Source organism: Babylonia areolata, chromosome 2 (genome assembly GCF_041734735.1).
Source record: "Babylonia areolata isolate BAREFJ2019XMU chromosome 2, ASM4173473v1, whole genome shotgun sequence".
Taxonomy (NCBI): domain Eukaryota; kingdom Metazoa; phylum Mollusca; class Gastropoda; order Neogastropoda; family Buccinidae; genus Babylonia; species Babylonia areolata.
Window position 1 is genome coordinate 63,231,316 of NC_134877.1, and position 20,000 is coordinate 63,251,315.

The 20,000-nt window shown below is 44.8% G+C and overlaps 1 protein-coding gene across 1 annotated transcript in view; it reads left to right on the forward strand.

Annotated features, from left to right (window-relative positions):
* Nucleotides 1–14,251, forward strand: part of LOC143277974 (vitamin D3 receptor-like) — a 152,304-nt gene extending 138,053 nt beyond the window's left edge. Inside the window, exons 3-6 of the mRNA XM_076582970.1 lie at nucleotides 4,657–4,823; nucleotides 6,137–7,483; nucleotides 10,915–10,918; nucleotides 14,159–14,251. Coding sequence (XP_076439085.1) covers nucleotides 4,657–4,823; nucleotides 6,137–7,483; nucleotides 10,915–10,918; nucleotides 14,159–14,251 — 1,611 coding nt within the window. The remainder of the gene's footprint in view (nucleotides 1–4,656; nucleotides 4,824–6,136; nucleotides 7,484–10,914; nucleotides 10,919–14,158) is intronic.
* The last annotated feature ends 5,749 nt before the right edge of the window (nucleotides 14,252–20,000 follow it).

The window sequence follows — 20,000 nt, forward strand, 5'->3', positions numbered from 1 at the left end:
CTTGTCTCCCTTTGCCTTCGTTATCCGAGTTATTCCCTCTTACCCACCGACCCCGCAGCATGAGGAGAATCATATTAACAATTCATCACCCCGTTCCTTTCTCCTCAGGGGCGAGATGGGGCAGTTTAAATGTAAAACAAAGTAACCCAACCCAGGTAGGGACGGACGGACGGACACACACACACACACACACACACACACACACACACACAACCGCCGCACCACCACCACCACCCACTCCCCAAACACACACCACATCCTGGTGGCGGTCTCCACTCAGGGAGGGACGCTCACTCAGTCTGGCTCCGCGACGAAGCCATTATTGTCGTTAGTAGGGGGCTTAGTAGGTGGTGTCCTGAGTACGTTAAAACAGAACAGGCCACCACTGAACACCACCGAACTGACTCAGCAGCAGTGCAGGGTGTCCTCTGGTGTGTGGCCTCCTGGCGACCTAACATCGATGGTTCCCTGTGGACTGCCGACGCTGGAACTGCGACGGACGAACCCGGGTGTGGCCGTGTATGGGGGAATCTAAATGAGCGGCGTGGGAGTAATGCCACTGAAACGGTGCAGTGATTGGGCAGCAAAAAAACACCACATCCCATCTTTTCCCATCGTTTGACAGAGCTTTCATTTTTCTTATTGTATTCTTTGTGGATACAAGGAGGACTGTGGGACAGTGGTTAAGACGCTCGTCTGCCAAATACAGAGTCCGTGGAGGGTCTGGGTTCGAATCCCGCTCTCGCCCTTTCTCCCATCGTTAGACTAGAAAATCAAACTGAGCGGCTTGTCCTTAATTAAGATGATACAATAAACCCGGCCGAGGTCCCGTGTGCAGCAAGCACTAGGCGCACTGGAAAAGAACCCATGGCAACGAAAAGTGTTGACCTCCGCTCTAATAGGTACACAAATTTACATCTCCATCCTTAACTCTCTCCAATCACAAGAAACGCAACTTCAATTCAACGCTGCTTATACTGCCGATTCAGCTAGCACACAGCTAAATAAATGGTACAGTGGAACAAACCCAGACAATTCCTCAAACAAACAACAACAACAGGAAGCGCCGGGCTTGTCCTTAACCGATCATTTGCTGACATCTGCACACAGCAGCAATGACAGAAGAAATGTGCAAGCACAAAACAACAGTTCGGAAAGACTTTAAAGTTCAGTTTGGGTTATTTTAAACCTCCTCCCCCCCCCCCCCCCACCCCACCCCTCCGCCCACCCCCACCCCCTTCCAAGGACCGGAGGGAACGCGAAGGCCTGCATGCGAGGAGTGCTTAAGACAGGTATAGCGGAAGTGTCCTATCCAGAAATGGCGGTCGGCAAGGACCGCCACTTTGCACGGACTACGGAACCTGATCGGTAACCAGTGCAGTTCTTTGAGAAGTGATGCAACGTGATCGCGCTTGCGTTTTACCCTCAATGAGCCGCGCCTCGCTGTTTTGAACTCGCCGCTGTCACCGCCGAGAGATGACTGATCATAAATGGTACGGACGGACGGAGCCGTAAAAGCGCACGTAAAAGAGCCCACGCCAACAAAAGGGTGGTCCCTGACGAAAAACATTCTGTAGAAGAACAAAAAAAAAGTCAGTGGGTAAAACACGCTTGCAGACAGAAAGCAGAAAAAAAAGTAATAATAAAAAATACGTGCGTCCCGGAGCGAAAAACATTACGTAGAAAATAAATAATAGAAAAACCACACACTTCCAGACAGAGAACAGAAAAAAATAATAATAAAATATATATACGTCCCTAAGCGAATGACATTCTGTAGAATTTTTTTTTAAACCTACTTTAATATTAAACACGCTTTGAGACAGAAAACAAAAAAAAAAGTAATAATAAAATATATATACGTCCCTAAGCGAAAAACATTCTGTAGAAAAAAAAACACCTTTAATATTAAAACACACTTCAGACAATACAGAAAAAAGTAATAATAAAAAATATATATGCATCCCTAAGCGAAAAAACATTCTGTAGAAAATAAATAATAAAAAACCCACTGATATTTAAAACACATTTCCAAACAGAAAACAGAAAAAAGTAATAATAAAGCATATATGCGTCCCTAAGCGAAAAAACATTCTGTAGAAAATAAATTTAAAAAACCAAAAACACTTTAATATTAAAACACACTTCCAGACAGCGAACAGAAAAAAGTAATAATAAAATATATATGCGTTCCTAAGCGAAAAACATTATGTAGAAAATGAATAAAGAAAAAAAACAACAACACTTTAATACTAAAACACACTTCCAGACAGAAAAACAGGAAGAAGAAAACCAGAATAAAATATATAAGCGTCCCTAAAGCGGAAAACATTCTGTGCAAAATAAAGGGTTTAAAAAAACAACAACAACAACAAAACACTGATCTTAAAACACAGACTTTCAGACAGAAAACAGATTTTTTTTTTTTTTTTAAGTCATAATAAAATATAATATGGGTGGTGCTGTGGTGGTTTGACGCGCTCTCACACACACAGAGAAATGTTGTGACAAAATCTCGTACATTATTACATTGCCGCGGACACCCAACAGGTCTTGCCATTGACAGGGGGGCGCGCACCGAAGCTGATACTCTTTTCTTTGCCGTCGCCTTCATTTATTTTATTTTATTTTATTTTATTTTATTTTTTTACAGACAGGCATGGCGTGACGGGTGAGAAAAGGTGGTCGCCTCCCAACTCTTTGTGTAGTGTGTGTGTGTGTGTGTGTGTGTGTGTGTGTGTGTGTGAGGTGACCTCCAACCAAACGAGAACGTTAATAATGTTCCCGAAAGATGCTTTGTCAGACAGAATTCATCAGCTGTGAGTGCGAACACGTACGCACACACACACACACACACACACACACACACACACACACACACACACGCACGCACGCACGCACGCACGCACACACACACAAAAACGTGGGCGAGCGCGGACCCGAAAGCGCAAAGAGAGTGACAAGACAGACAGGGCGCACGCCTTTCTTTGCCTGCCTGTCCCGCCTGCTGTGCTTTTGTGGTATGCGTTTATGAAACATTGTCTGAAGGCGAGTGAAAGCTGTAAGCCAAACACTGTTATTTCATAGTGATGACGCTGATAATTACAATGATAATAATAATAATGATGATAATAATATATTGTACTTATATGGCGCAAACTCCCCATATTATACGGGCTCTAAGCGCCCCACACGAGACCATACGTATACAATTGTGCGTTATACCACACATGAGGACATAGTAGTGGAAAAACAACATATATATATAGAGAGAGAGAGCAAACACCGACCCACAAGCACACACACACACACCACAGGAATACTGCAGTGGAGGGTGTATGGGGGGGCGGGGGGGACACAAGGGGAGTGTAGAGGGTGGGAGGAGACAAAGGACTATTAAGGACAGTTCACCCATCCACGACAGTAACTGACAGAACAGATACCCACGGCTTAGTCTCACCAGATACAGATTTGGTTATTTCTGAACAAAACGTGTGCAGATGCTGTTGTTATGACGACAACAACAATTACAACAACAGCAAGACACACACACACACACACACACACACACACACACACACACACACACACACACAGAGGAAAGAAAAACGTAAATCATTCAACAGTTGTTGCATCCTCTGTTCGAGGAATCCTGAGATGATGAATAACGTTTTGAAATGCCCTGCAAATGAACGACCTTCGAGTTAAAAAAAAAAAAAAAAATCCAAAGAAAATACCTTACACATCCTCGTTTATTTCGACCATCTTTATTGATGTCATCTCGAATGAAGGAAAATACCCTACGCAGTAGAGTTTTGTACTTATATAGAGCACATCGAGTGAGAGAGAGACAGACAGACAGACACAGAGAGAGACAGAGACACACAGAGAGAGACAGAGACACAGAGAGAGGGGGCAGAGACAGAGAGAGACACAGAGAGACAGAGACACAGTGAGAGAGACTTGTATTCTGAATGTTGTTATGCTTGTGATGTTTACACAAACTGTCGTAAGTTACATGTTAAATTCTGTTTTCACCCTCTGTTCATACGAGGCTAAAGGCCTTACACGAATAAATCACCTCAGTCTACCGTGTTATGTTCTTCTTCTTTCCGTTACACGACCAACATCGACTTGCCGATGACTCTGTCGTGGTTCACGCATGCTGGGTATTTTCGTGTCTCCATAACCCACCGAACACTGACATGGATTACAGGATCTTTAACGTGCGTATTTGATCTTCTGCGTGCGTATACACACGAAGGGGGTTCAGGCACTAGCAGGTCTGCACATATGTTGACCTGGGAGATCGTAAAAATCTCCACCCTTTACCCACCAGGCGCCGTCACCGTGATTCGAACCCGGGACCCTCAGATTGAAAGTCCAACACCTAAACCACACAGCTATTGCGCCCGTCATGTTGATGACATGGGAAGACATAATCTGTGTATTCTGTGGACGATTTGCCATGTGTGCTGCTCTGTGCGTGCGTGTGTTCTTTTGTATGTCTGTGTACCTTTTTGTGTGTTCCTTTTGTCTGACTTACGTGCTATTGTGAAGCGCCTTGCTAGGTTTGAAAGCGCAATATTACACATTTGCTGTTCATATATCCAGATGTGTGCTGTTTATATATCCACATGTGCTGTGTTCCCACAGGATTACTTCAAGTGCCCTTATGACGACAAGTGCAAAATGGATGTCTCCAACCGCCGTTTCTGCAAGCGCTGCCGACTCCGGAAGTGCTTCGAGATAGGCATGCGCAAAGAATACATCCTCACGGAAGAGGAAAAGATGCGCAAAAGAATGCGCATCGAAGAGAACAGGTGAGAATTGCTACCTCTTGTCGCTATTACAAGGTGCATGCTCTCTCTCTCTCTCTCACTCTCTCACGCGCGCGCACACCCGCGCCCAATGTAAGAATGAGCACGAACGCATGCGCACACATGCACACGCACACAGCACACACCTTTACATACACACACCCGCGCGCGTTATAAAAACGAACGCACATTTACATTCAAGCCCCTTACTAAACCTCACCTTCCCTCTCTTTGAAGACCACAGTTTACAAAAGAATCTGCTGGGGGGAAAAAGTGTTTCAAAACGAAGGGTAAAAGTGCAGATGGAAAATCTGACAACCAAGCTGGAAAACTGTCAATATTTCCTGAAACCTAACGTTATTCTTATTTTAACAGTAAGAAATTTCAGATTATGGTGCGTTCAGACAAATGTTTTCCATACCAGTAATTTCTGTGCAAATAATAACATATTTCTTTCCCATGTTCTAGAATATTAATTCACCGTGTCATAACACTTTTACGCAAAATGTACGTAATTCCAGCGAACACACCAAGAAGCGTTCTGATTCAAATCATTTCCATTCTATTATTTCTTTTCAATTTCATGCTGTCTGTTCTTCGCAGTATTTTGAAATATTTTATTTTGCTTGTAACTTTTTAAAGCAAAAATTCACGTGAATATAGCAAGGGGATGGGGGAATTGAGAAAGAAAGAAAAGGGAAAAGAAAAGGGAAGGAAGGAAGGAAGGAAGAAAGAAAGAAAGAAAGAAAAGAAAGAGAAAAACAACAATTGAACACCTTGCCAAAACGTTTGATTATTTGTGTGTGTCTGTTTCTGCTTCGTGATTCTAGCGGGAATTGAAATTTAGGAATACGACGAAGGTGGGGAGTTAGAAAGAAAGGAAAGAAAGAATGAAAGAAAGGAAAGAAAGAATGAAAGAAAGAAAGAAAAGAAAAAAAGTGTGTGTGTGTGTGTGTGTGTGTGTGTGTGTGTGTGTGCGTGCGTGCGTGTGTGTGTGTGTGTGTGTGTGTGCGTGCGTGCGTGTGTGTGTGTGTTTCTGCTACGTGAGGATATGGAGTTTATAACTGGAGGACTGGGAGAGAGGAAGAAAGAAAGAAAAGAACGAAAGAGTCAAACAAACAACACTTTGAAAACACCATTTGCCACCACCACCACCCCAAAAAAAACCGTTTTTAACCATTCACTTGTGCTGTGTGTCTCTCTCTCTGTCCCCTCATTCTTTCTCTCTCTCTCTCTGTTTTTGCCCTCAACAGATGTAGACTGAAGCAACCACCACCCCTACCCACCGTGACCCCTACTACCTCTCTTGTTGACAGGCGCTTCCGCGAGGTGGACCCCAAGTCCAGGACCATGGGGCAGCAGGGGCAACAGGGGCAGGGGCAGCAGCAGATCAGCGACGTCACTTCCTCCCAGGTCCGTCTGCGGCCCTTGGAACCAGAAGAGGACTCGGCCATCCACGAGGTGGTCAGCGCCTACCACCAGTCGCTGGAGATCTGCGTGGAGTCGGACATCTCCCGCGAGAAGCCCACCATGATCGACGTGGTCAACATCGCCGAGATCAGCGTGCGCCGCGTCATTGACATGTCCAAGAAGATCAAGTCCTTCAAGGCCCTGACCCAGGCCGACCAGATCGGCTTGCTGAAGGGGGGCAGCATCGAGCTGCTCATCATCCGTTCCGTCATCACCTTCGACAAGGACAAGCAGCAGTTCCTGGACCCCTACGACAAGGAGAAGTACGCCATGACCACCGAGCAGTTCAAGATCGCCACCGACTCGGCCACCGCCGCCGTGGCCGCAAGCTCCGGCTCCGGCTCCGGCTCCGGCTCCGGCACGCCTGGCGGCTCAAGCTCCTCCTCCTCCTCGTCCCCGGCCTCCTCGGGCGCCCCGGACAGGGAGCAGGGCAGCAAGGACCTCTTCGAGGACCACATGCGCTTCGTCCGCTCCCTGGCCCTGGACCTGCACGCCGACGAGACGGTGCTGATCCTGCTGCTGATGATCGCCCTCTTCTCGCCGGACCGCCCCGCCATCACCGACAAGCACTACGTTGCCACCGAGCAAGAGCGCTACGCGCTCCTCCTGCTGCGCTACCTGCAGTCCAAGCACGCGCCGCACGTGGTCAAGATGCTGTACCCCAAGCTGCTGATGAAGCTGGTGGACATCCGCAACCTGAACGAGGTCCACTCGCAGGTCCTGCTGCGGATCAACCCGGACGGGCTGCAGCCCCTGATGAAGGAGGTGCTGGAACACAACCTGGACCGCAAACCCGGGAGTGGGGGGCCCCTCACCCCCTCCTCCGCCCCCACCTCCGCCCTCCCCTCTCCAGGAGCCCCCTCCCAGCCTCTCCCTCCTCCCCCACCCGCAGTGGGCAGCCCCGGGGCCGCCTCCGCCACCTCTTCCTCCTCCTCGCCCCCCTCCCAGGTGTCGTCCCCCGACCACCACCTCCCCCACCCCAACCACCACCATCATCACCACCCCCACCACCACCACCAGCTGTCCCCGCCGGACAATTTCCTTCAGCACAAGGCGTCGTCGTCCTCTCCCCCAGACCACCTCCCTCCTCCCCCCCCCCACGCCCACCCCCACCAAGTGTCGCCCCCTAACCACCACCTCCCCCACCACCACCACCACCACCACCACCCCCACCACCACCCGCAGGGCTCGCCGTCAGAGCACTTCGCGCATCATCCTCCTCAACACCGTCATCAGCAACAGTCCCAAGAGCATTTCCTCCACCCCCACCCCCACTTCCTGCCGCAGCAGCCTCAGCCCCTCCCCCCTCCCCACCCCCAGGTTCTGCCCACCCCCTCCCTCCCCACCCAGCACTAACTGCTTGGGAGGCTAAAGGGAGAAGGGAGAGAGAAAGAGAGCAGTAGTGTGGATCGACCGTAACAAGCTCCGACTTTTTTTCTTCTTCATATTTTGTTTTCTCCACCCACCCTACCCCCCACCCACGCCCCAAAAAAAACCCCTGGATTGGTCGTGTTGGTGTGTTCTTTCTGTCGAAAATAGCGAAGACTTGAGTGCTTGGACAGGTTAATTAATTAAGGAGGAGGATGTTGATTTACCAAGCAAATGGAGGGAACTGATGATGGCGAACAAAGGGTTTGCTTGTTTTTTTGTTTTCGGGTGGGGGGGTTTTGTTGTTGTTTTATTTTGTTTTTTTGTCTTTCTTTTCATAGTGTTGTCAAGGACTTTGGCCTGGGTTTGTGACTGGGTGTGTGGTGTGTCCGATCCGTTGTGGCCGCTTTACTCAAGACTGATTCACTTAAACAGGGTGAGCCGAAGAGAAGGAAGAAAAGAAAGAAAAAAAAAAGCGACAGTGCGAGAAGAAAAACTAGAGTGTGTATGGGGTTTGTTTTTGTTTTTTTGTGTTGTTTTTGTTTTTTTTTGTTTTTTTTTCCTTCGAAAACGATCGGTGTGGTGGAGGTGACGAGAACAGGACGGGGCCGGGTGGGATTTTGCCTCTCACTCTCTTGGTTCGAACCCCCACCTTCCCATTCCCATACTGATAGCTTAAGAGTGGACTGAATAATAACAATAGACACACACAACAACAAAAATGGCGCGGTTTTTTTGGTGGGTGGATTTTCTTCTTCGTTTTTTTGTTGGTTGGGGTTTTTTTTTTTTGTTTTTGTTTTTTATGGGGGGTGGGGGGGTGTATTTTAAACCTTTCTCATTCTCATCGCTTCACGGACGTTTTGCCTTCAAACAAACATCATCGTCGTCGTCGGTTGCCGCTGCCACTGACTCCTACTGTTCTACTCTTCGCTGCAATGTCTTCTTGTGTCTTCTTCTCCTGTTTTCTCGTGTGTGTAGCTAGCCAGCCACTGACAGAGCAGCCAGCCAGACCTTTTCTATTACAACAAGAGTGCCTAGATGCTGATTATCTTCTTTGTTTTCATGATAAGCATCCATATCATTCATCACCATTCTTCATTATCATTACCATCATCCTTTAAATTGATGAACGCGGGGGGGGGGGGGAGGTGAGAGCTGATTGTTGCTAAATTTGTGGTGTGGCACTCAACTATCAACTTTTTTGTTTCCCGGCGATATTCCCCTCAGCACTGCTGGCTTACCCCCCCCCCCCACCCCCACGCCCTCCCCACCCCCCTTCCATCCACCTCTTCCCTCTCCACCCCCCTTCCATCCACCTCTTCCCTCCCCACCCCCTCTTCCATCCACCTCTTCCCTCCCCACCCCCCTTCCATCCACCTCTTCCCTCTCCACCCCCCTTCCATCCACCTCTTCCCTCCCCACCCCCCCCCTTCCATCCACCTCTTCCCTCCCCACCCCCCTTCCATCCACCTCTTCCCTCCCCACCCCCCTTCCATCCACCTCTTCCCTCTCCACCCCCCTTCCGAATGGCTACTTAAATGTTATAGAAAGAACAACAAGAATGAAGAAGACTGGGGCCACATTGGGCATGCTAGCTCACAGATTGAGGGAGAAGGGTTGGGGGAAGAGAGAGAGAGAGAGAGAGAGAGAGAGAGAGAGAGAGAGAACGACATTTTATTTCATGAGGGTAAGGGAATAAGCATGGTTGCTTTTTTTTACATTCGGCCCTCTGGGTAAAGTTGACTTAAAAAATAAAAAGAAAAAGAAAAACAAAGAAAAAAAGATGGTGGTGGGGGTAAGAAAAAATGCATGCACAAGAGCAAATTCTTCACACACACACACACACACACACACACACACACACACACACACACAGAGGAAGAAAGCATGCACATCACATGATTATATACATCAATAATCATGTGCATAGTACATGTATAAATGATACAGTAATGGAGGATAGAGAAAGCAAGAATGAAAAATGAAAAAAACGATGAAGAAGCAAAACAGAAGAAGAAAGAATGGGCGAAGAAATAGAGAGACAGGTAGAGAGACAGATGTAGAGACAGATAGACAGGTGTAAACGCTAAAAATCAATAATAATCAATTTGAGATTGTGGATAATATTATCATAACAATGCAAAGCACGTTTACAGGTTTTTCATGAGATATGCACGATATGTGTTTTTAAATACAGTGATGCTTTTAACTGTGTTTACATTTATGCATGATAACATTTCATTCCGAAAGCAACACCCGGAGTAAGAAAGACTGGACTTGAACAGATCAATCCTTGGAAGCGGTGCAGAAATCTTGTGTACATTACGATGAGTGTTAATAACAAATCTATTTTGAAGAGAAGGTGGAGAAAAAAAAAGATATGATTTTAAACATGAATAGCGCCTTATTATATTTAAGTTCAGTTGTTAGTGAAAGAATATCCAGAGCTCTGTAATCAGAAGGATTTAGTGGTGAGGGTTTTAGAAGCACTAATTTTAATGCTCGCCTATGGAGACTCAAAAGAGGTTTTAGAGTAATTTCACTAGCTGAATACCATAATATTGATGCGTAATTAATGTGGGATTATACATAAGCATTAAAAAATAACTTGCGACAATAATGATTTAAAAAATGTTTCTCATTATAGGTTGTTATCAATTGTAACCCCCAAAATTTTATGACGGTCCACTTCGTCGATCATCAGGCCATTAATACGGATAGACGAGCAGTTTACAGGCAGATTTTGACGCTTCTGTGTGATTAACAAGTATTTTGTTTTCTTGGGATGGAGACACATGTGGTTCAATTCAGACCATCCAATTAATTGGTCAGTGCTAATCTGAAGATTACATAATTTAGAATTATTGACATGTACAGTGGTATAATCAGCAAACAATTCACACTTTGCCTGTATAGATATGGGCAAGTCGTTTATGTATATAGAAAATAAAATGGGTACCAAAACAGAACCTTGGAGTACACCGTAATTGATGGACAATAATGCAGATTCAAATTTGTTACCTGATACAAGTTGTTTTCTGTTAGAGAGAAAGGATGAAATGAGTTCTAAGGTATTGAGAGATTAAACCATGTATTTTTAATTTACGCAATACCAAAGAATGATCAATAACATCAAAAGCCTTAGCAAAATCAACAAAAAGAGCTCCAGTAATTTCATTGTTGTTTATATTGGTAAGCCATTGATCTACTGAATTTGTTAATGCGGTGTGACATGAGTGATATGCTCTAAATCCAGACTGGTTAGGATGAAACAGTTTAAAAGAATTAAAGTGATGCAGAATATGTTTATTAATGTGGTATTCCAAAGGTTTAGACAGAACTGACAAAATAGAGATCGGTCTATAGTTTGAAGGTTCACTGGGATCATCATTCTTGAAAATGGGAACAACTTTAGCAATTTTAAGCGATTTGGGAATTTGATTTCTTGTAATACATAAATTATATACGTATGAAAGGGATTCTGCAATAACAAGGGCTGCATGTTTTAATATTCTTCCGTCTATACCATCGAGACCTTTGGTACCCTTTTGTTTTGTTTTAAATAGATGATGAGAGCATTATAAACTTCATGGATATCTAAAGTAGATGAAATATTCCTATATTTGCAAAATTCAGTCAGAGCTTCTTAGGTGTTTAAGTTTGATTTGTCTGATTTAATGGTTGAAGGTGCTACATTGCAGATGTGTGTTTTAAGGCTATAAATATACATCTCTGACAGTGGTGTACTATGTGTGGCTATATGTTTATTATTCAGCTGTCGTTGTGAGAGAGAGAGACGGGGGGCGTGGGGGGGTACAGAAATGAAGCGACTTGAAACCCTGAGCAGGCGGGCAAACGTTTGCCCAGATTGTTAAAAAAAAAAAAAAATCAACTTACCACATCGGAGTTCTTAATATAGTTGATAGGGTGACAGGCTGAAAACAAGACACACAAAACAAAACAAAACAAGACCAAAAAAAAAAAAAAAAGCACCCAAACTCGGCCAGCAACCCAAGCCCCCATCCATGCCCTCCACTGCTCTGGAGAGGTTTCCATTCGTTCCCCCCTGGTGACCAGAACGTGCCTAGCCCCCAACCCCTCATCTGCCGCACTTTTCTCCCGGTCTGTGAGGGTTTTTGTGTGGTTTTGTTGTTGTTTGTTTGTTTTTTCTTCGTTCATAAGGTATCATCCATGTTTGTTTTTTCTTCGTTCATAAGGTATCATCCATGTTTGTTGTTTGTTTTTTTGCTTCCTGCCATTATCCCCTATGCTTAACACTTCATGTGTAGATATATATATATATATCTGACAGAATTTTGTCAGCAGCGACTTTATTATGATTGTGGTAGTTAAATGCCATTATTCAGAATCGGCACAAGGAAAAAATGGAGAGTCGAAAACGTTTCTTTTTTTCACTGTCCGTGTATAATCAATCGAACAGTTCGCTCGACATATTTTGGGTGGTGTGTGTGTGTGTGTGTGTGTGTGTGTGTGTGTGTGTGTGCTGGAGGAATTTAGTTCTAATCACTATGCAGAATTTTCGGTCGTATGTACTCAGTAGTATAATCAACTGGCGTCCAATATTATAAAACTCTGTGTGTGTGTTTGCGCGCGCGCGTGTGTGTACATGCGTGCGAAAGAGAGAGAGAGAGAGAGAGAGGGAGAGCAGGGGGATGAAATTCACTCAGACGAGTGTTCCAGAAAAGTGAATGTGCACAACAGGAGGAGGGCAAGTCTCACTGAACCCTTCAAATGACTACATAGATGTTTTTGTGGTTCGTTGTCGTCGTGTCTTTGCACCATATATGGATGTACTCAAAACGATCAGAACAGCGGAGGAGAAGAAAGCATGTCCAATATAATGACACTGAATTCGAATGTTGCCACCACAAAGGGAGAGGGTGAAACAAACAAAAAAAACAAATCAAACTGTCGTTGTAACCTTAGTCCGTACTGTCTCCATCGGTGATGTGTAGAAACATCTGGGCGCCAGGCTCCAATAATATTTCCAGTTCTTTTTTTCTTCTTCTTCTTCTTTTCCTTACCGTCACAGCCCACCAACTGGCCTTCATGATGGACAAGAAGTATGTCAGGAAGGCTGGATTTGAACAGGAAAAAGAAAAAGGGCAACGTTACCCCTCCCTCCCCCAGATGACGGGACGAAATTGAGAGTGACCCAGCAGTTGGCGATGGCATTGTGTGGATTTACCTCATCTTCACAACTTGACACAGACGCCGTGCAATGGATTTAATATATATACATTGGACAAAATACTTCGTCGTAAACGGGCAAAATACTTTGTCGTATGACAAAGAAAGGGACGAGATATCTTGAGACATGACTACAGAGCAACATGAAGCAGCAGGTCACATACAAGCGGGCCAGTGGACTTAAGTGGTACACCATTCACAGTTGTAGTGCACTGACTACTTCTGCCAACAACAAAAAACTTGATTAAGCAGCAGAGTTGTTAGGTTGGAGGGTTTTTTCTGATATTTTTCAAACAATTGTGATTTTTTTTTCAGTAGTAGAGATGGTACACATATCAAATGATGTGGTTTGTCATCGTTGTTGTTAAAAAGAAAAGAAGAGAGAAAAAAAAACAGACCTGTATCACTGTCTTGTATTTTGTCACATGTTTTGAAGCCTGTGTGTTAGTAGTAGCTGCACCTGATCCGTGATCGATCGACGGGTTGTTGTGTCTGTATGTATTTGATGATGACGCCCGTAGAGGTACCCCGGGTATGTTCCAGACCCTGAAGTTTGTTGTGTACACAGTGACCGAACGGTTCATCTTTCTTCTTCTTCGGGCAGGTAGGCCCACAGTATCTCTGACAATTCCCTGTGCAATCCCGAGTCCAGTGGTATCCTTTAACCCCCTGAACCCTGGTGAAATTTGGTCAGTGCAGTGTGACCCGGAAGTGCTATGACTTCTTTTTTGTGTAGTTTTCATTGGTGTCATTTATTTCATTGAACGGAAGCAATAGAATACTAAGAGGACGAAGTTTATAATATATATATATATATATATATATATATATATATATATATATATATATTAAAAAGAACGGAAAAAAATCGACACTTCTTTTTGTGTACTTTTAAGTGGTGTAATATATTTCAGTAAACATAATGCAATCCAAAAATAATAGGAAGAAGGTGAAGAAGAAAAAAAAAAAACAGAAAAAGAATCGACACTTTTCTTTGTGCGTACTTGAAAATCGTGTCAGTTATCCCAATGAACACAAACAATACAATCCCACAGAGGAAGAAGTTTAAAACCGAAAAGAAAGAAAAAAGAATTGACGCTTCTTTATATGTACTTTTATACGGTGTGATTTATTTCATTGAATATGACAAGTGCAAACCCAAAAAGTCAGAAGTAGAAAAATAAATAAATGAATAGATATAGAAATGAATAAATATATAAATGAGAAGAAGACTGGCGACCAACACCCTGACCCCTAACCTCCAGCTGACCCTAATGTGCCAACAACAGCCAATCACTGACGAGGGCATCCTCGTCAGCAACACAGACAAGGGGGTTAACTCTCCAAGCGGGCGAAACGCCAGTGTGGAATCTGCGACATGACCCTCCTCGCCACCGCTATTTATATACATCACACTTTAGCATCCTAACTTCCTGGTGCAGAATTTAAGATTCTGAAGTGGGACTGTTTTGAATCCCACTTTAGCATCCTAAATTCCTGAGGTGAATTTAGGATGCTAAAATGGGACCTGACCACCACACGGTATCCGCGAAACAACAAATGAAATGTGTAAGAAACAGTCAGTTACACATGATAAGGTACTGCCATATATATTTTTTTTGTACGGCGTCATACAACGGGCGGTCCTAAAAGGGACTCAAAACCGAAATCAGTCACAACGCATGAAAATTGGCATCAAACAGAGCGACGCGAAGTGTGAAGAAAGCGACCGGTCACCAGACAAGATAAGATACCGTGCTGATCGGCCCGGACAGCAAGCACGCTACTCAAACCGTGATTCTGAGCTGGCACCCTCTCGTAGGAAAGTAGAATCCTACAGCCCTCCCATCGCTCCCCCTCCCTCCCACCGCACTGCTTGTTCTCTCGTGTTGATTTGGGTTGTTTTTTAAAGCATATAAACATAAATTTTGGTGTTATATACTGTACCATGCCACACTGATGCAAACTATAAATAGAAATGTCCGTATTTCAGCCTCTCAAGACGGTTATTTCCCTTTTACGAAGTCAGGCGTCTAGTTCCTTGATAATGCCCCATGCCTTCCTTGAAAAGCAAGGGTTTCCGGAACTTTCTGGGTTTGTTTGTTTTTTTCTCGGTGAAAATGAAAGGGAAATGTAGGCGCAAGATTACTCACATTCATTAAAGTGCTTTCATTTAGGACACACACACACACACACACACACACACACACACACGTCAAACAAATGTAAACAAATTTGACACTGTGAGACAACCAAAGTTGTTTCGCTCACTCGAGTACTTCCTGAATCTCGACATCTTGGAAAAAGTACGGCACTGCAACTGAAAAAAAACAACCCCTAAATAAATAAATAAATAAATGAAATCAAGGAATGACAGGATGGATGACAGTACGTACGAAAACTTCATAACATCAGACCTGCATTGAAACTGCCTTCAGAATATTATCCACAGGCTGTTTGTCGCCGGCCACAAATATGCGCTTGGTCAGCTGGGGTGTGTCTGTGTAACAAAAGAGCCCAACCACTGGCTTTTCGGAAGCTTGTTTTGCAAATGATCGTTTTGATCCGGAGAAAAACAAAACCAAACACGTGTATGCAAGGTGCACGCCGTTCGCTTCTGTTCTGATCACATGAGTTATCCGTGCCTTTATATTTTTTCTTTCCTTCTTTTTCTTCTTCTTCAGTAATACTGCATTTCTCTGCTTATGTGTACTGCATCTTTCTCCACCCTTTTTCCACCATTCTTTTTTCTGCGCATATTTTGACATTATGTTGTAAACTGAATTTCAGATGATGGAGGTCGGAGGGAGAGGGGGGGGGGAGATCAAGGGGGGTGGGGGGGTGTGACGCTACCTCATCGTTTACATCAGCTTGAATACGGATCTTCATTGATTTTTTTTTTTTTAACAAAGGAATGTTACAACCTGAATAATAGTAATAGTAATAATAATAATAATAATGACGAGAATAATAATCATAATCATGATAATAGGGTGCAGAGGATGCTAAAGGAATATTACTGCGAAAATACTTCCCCCCCCCCCCCCCCCCCCCGTGCAGTGTGATAATGAATACCGCGAGCAACAGTTAATTTAGTGGACACAAGTTCCACGGCCGATGACTCTTCCACTTCCCCAGTGTCACTGCTGACCACCAGCACCATACCCCATGCGGACAAGGCAGCAGCTAGAGAGGAAACGGCGTCGTCCTGTATGACAGACGGACAGTTGCGTCCGACTACGACCAACAGAACAGCAGAGGAGACGACTGTTGTCCCAAATATCCGGGCTAGAATTTGATTATAGTGGAGAGTGTCTTACCCAAGTTCCAACCCCCACTTTCTCGGCCAAGAGGGATCTGGGTGCCTCCCAAAGGCCAACTAGCCCCCAAGGCTGCAGCGCTAAGACACGGTGCATTTTTGTCTCCTAGTTTGAGAGTCACAGTCCTTAACAACAACAAAAACTAAGCTCACTGAAATGAATTTCTCCTCCTGATAAGGGGTTTTTTGTTGTTGTTTTGTTTCAGTTTTTTCACAAGAATGAAAATTTCTTACGATATTTCAACCGACATAAAAGTCATTCCTGAGAGAGGGGTGTGGAAAAGAACTGAATAAAACTGAAGTGAAATTCCCCAAAATTAGTTTTCACCGAAATGAAATTCATTCCTGAGAGAAGTAACTTTATTAATTAAAACCGAAGTGAAATTCGCTAACAATAATTTTTGACCGAAATGAAAAATCACTCTTGATGAGGGGTGCTTCACTGTGTCTGCAGGCAGCTGTGTATGCATCATCTTCATCTCTCGGGTGGGCAGGTCTCTGTCCACGCGACAACCCCCCCCCCCCCCCGCCCCCCCCCCCCCCCACAGCTCTCCCCCCCCCCTCTCTCTCTCTCTCTCTCTCTGTGTCTGTCTGTCTGTCTCTCTGTCTGTCTTACATCACGAATGTGAAGAGTAATTCTTGTGTCCCGGACATTGGAGGTTACGACATCTCAGAACTAAACGGAACGCCCAGTGCTTCTTTGCTTTCTTGGATCCCTCGTGTTTATCATTGATCCTTTTTTACATCTACCGCTTGTTCTGCAACAAAACAAAAAAAAAAAAAAAAGAAGGAAAGAAAAAACAAAAAAAAAAAAAAAAAACCGTTGATGTTCGTGGATCTGTCTGTCTCTCTGTGCTGATGGATTCTGTCTGTTGTGTTGATCTTTCTGTGCTGATGATATCCTTTTTTTTTTTTTTTTTTTTTTTCTTTTTTTTTTTCACGCTAAACGCCTGTCTTCAAAACCGTCGTCAATACCGAGCAAGTGCGGGAAGCAGCAAAGCGGAGTGTAACTAAAGCTTGTGCCCGGAGATTACGTACGCTTGGTGTCAGACTCTGAGAGAGGTGTCAGACTCGTCAGACTCTGAGAGAGTGCGATTTTTTTTTTTTTTTTTTTTTTTTTTCCTCTTTGCCCCCTATCCTGTTTATACATCTTGGGGAAGGATTGGGAGTAAAACGGTCAACTGTGCCTGTGTTCGTCTTCATATCCAAAAATGCATGATTTGTCATGTCTCGTCTCCTCTCTTTGTCTTGCCGGTGTTAACATATCCAACAGCCTAGTCTGGCCCCCTTGTGTGGCAAGCGGCTCTGTGCGTGTGTGTTTGCGCGCGCGCGCGTGTGTGTGTGTTTGTGTGTATGCGTGTGCATGTTTGAATTTCTCTTTTCTTATGGATACAGCCACTAGCAACACCCCCTCCCCTAACCCCTCCCCACCACCCCCCTACCCCTCTTGTCCTCTTTTCCCATCCTCTCTCTGTTTTACTGTCCCCCTGGAAAAAAAAAGAGAGCTGGGTCTCCTTTACCACCACCACCCTCTCTCTTCCCTACCCTCCACCTGCACCCCACCCACTCCCCCACCAAGCCACACCTACTTAAGCAGCAGGAAACCTCACACACACACACACACACACACACACACTTTTATTTCTTAAGACATCAAATCTATAACGGAATCCGCCCATGCCCTTCTCAACCCTCCTGCTCCCAATCTCCCTCTTCATCCTCCACCTCCTTCTTCCCCCCTCCCGCCCCCTCCACGCTGCCCTCAGCTACAACCCCCTCCCCCTTTTCCCCCTAGCTCATCAATAAAAGTCGACAAACAATATTATGCACAGTCACGGAAGATCGTTAAAAAAATTAAATATGAAAAAGACGAATAAATGGTAAATGAAAGAAACTTCGTCAAAGCCTTCTCGCTGCCCAGCCTGAACGTGGTGTTGTTGGTTCTGGTGGTTAACGGTGTGACGTCAGAAAGGTCCCATGCTCTCTCCCCCCCCCCCTCCCTCCCTCCCCTCGCAACCCATCCCCCACCCCCAGGTCTCCCACCAGCCCATCAACACTATGTTGCACTGGGATGGTTCATTTCCTCATGTCGGCCCTATCGCCTTCTAAAGCGGATGTCGTATACATCAAACCCCGACTTGTTAACTCGGAAGTGAGTAGCACGTCCCAGTAATGGTGTGATACTGCTCTCACCCTCCTCTCCCTCTCCCCTCTCTTCCTACACACCCCTCCCCCTCTCTGTCTCTCCCTCTCCTCTCCCCCCCCCCCATCTCTCTCTCCTTTCCTCTCCCGCCCCTCTCTCTCCCTCCCTTACCCTCTCTCTCTCATCTCTCTCTCTCCCCCCTCTCTCCCTGTCTCCCTCTCCTCCTCTCTCTCCCTCAGTCCCTCTCTCCCCTAATCTCCCCATCCCCAATCCCCGTCTCTCTTCCTTACACGATCTTTCACGGTTACATGCAAAGGAAAGAGAAATAAAAAAAAAAAAGTTACATACTCCTGTCTGGGAGATTTTTGTCTCGCGTATAATGCGTGGACGTTTCTGCCTTTGTGACGTCACCATTCGTCGTCAACGTACACTGTTACGGTTTTCAAACGTCAGCACCTTCAAAAACACCTACCGACTTCAAACACTCCTGTAACGACTTCCGACACACCCGTACCGACTGCAGATACGTCCGTACTGACTTCACTCTCATGTATACAGTGACTTCAAATACTCCTGTACTGACTTAAGACACTTCTGTCCCAACTTCAGACACGCCTCTACTGACGACACTTCTGTCCCAACTTCAGACACGCCCCTACTGACTTGACACTTCTGTACCAACTTTAGACACGCCCCTACTGACTTGACACTCCTGTACCAACTTCAAACTCACCTATACTGACCTGACGCTCCTGTACCACCTTCAGACAAGACTGTACTGACTTCAAACACTCCTGTACTAACTTCAGACATGTCTGTACTGACTTCAAACACTCCTGTACTAACTTCAGACACATCTGTACTGACTTCAAACACTCATGTACTGACTGACTTCAGACACAACCGTACTGATTTCAGACACACCTGTACCGACGGTCAATTTCGACGGAGGGAGAACATTCAATAACATCCGTGTTCTGGTTTCCGTGAGGGTGTGTGTGGGGGGGGGTGGGGGGGGAGGGGGGGGGGGGGGGGGGGGGGTATTGCACACAGTTACGTTGCAATGAACCATCCGCCTCTTTCTTGTGTCTTGGTTTGTGTGCGTGAAAGTAAATAATTATTGTACACAGCCCGCGGATTCAGTACACTTATGAAAAACTGTCTCTTTGTGCGATTTTTTTGACGAATTAAATTGGGTCTGGTGTCGACCTGTAGTATATGATTATATGTGTTTACTTTTTTTTCTTTTTTTTCTTTTTTTAAATAAGTGATCGATTTGCAAGGTTTTGTATGTTATCATTAACACTTACTGATCTCCTATTATCACTCTAGCTGAGTGTATTAGCAGCATGGTTGAACACGTTTTTTAACCAGTGAACTGCTTCGAAACACTGTGTGTGTATGAAAAAAAAAACAAATCTTTTTGTTTGTTTGGGTTGTTTTTTTTTATTGCTTTTCCTTTCCTTTTGTTGTAAAGAATGTGAGCAGTACAATTGTTATCTATCCATTGGTCTACATACATGTATACTTTGAATACTTGGAAGGAGATATTAGATAATTATAGCAAGCGTGATAGCACAGAGTGAGAATGTGATAGTTCCTCGATAAATTCGTCATGTATTTTTGCTGAGTACTTGTTTGTGTGTGTGTGTGTGTGTGTGCGATACAT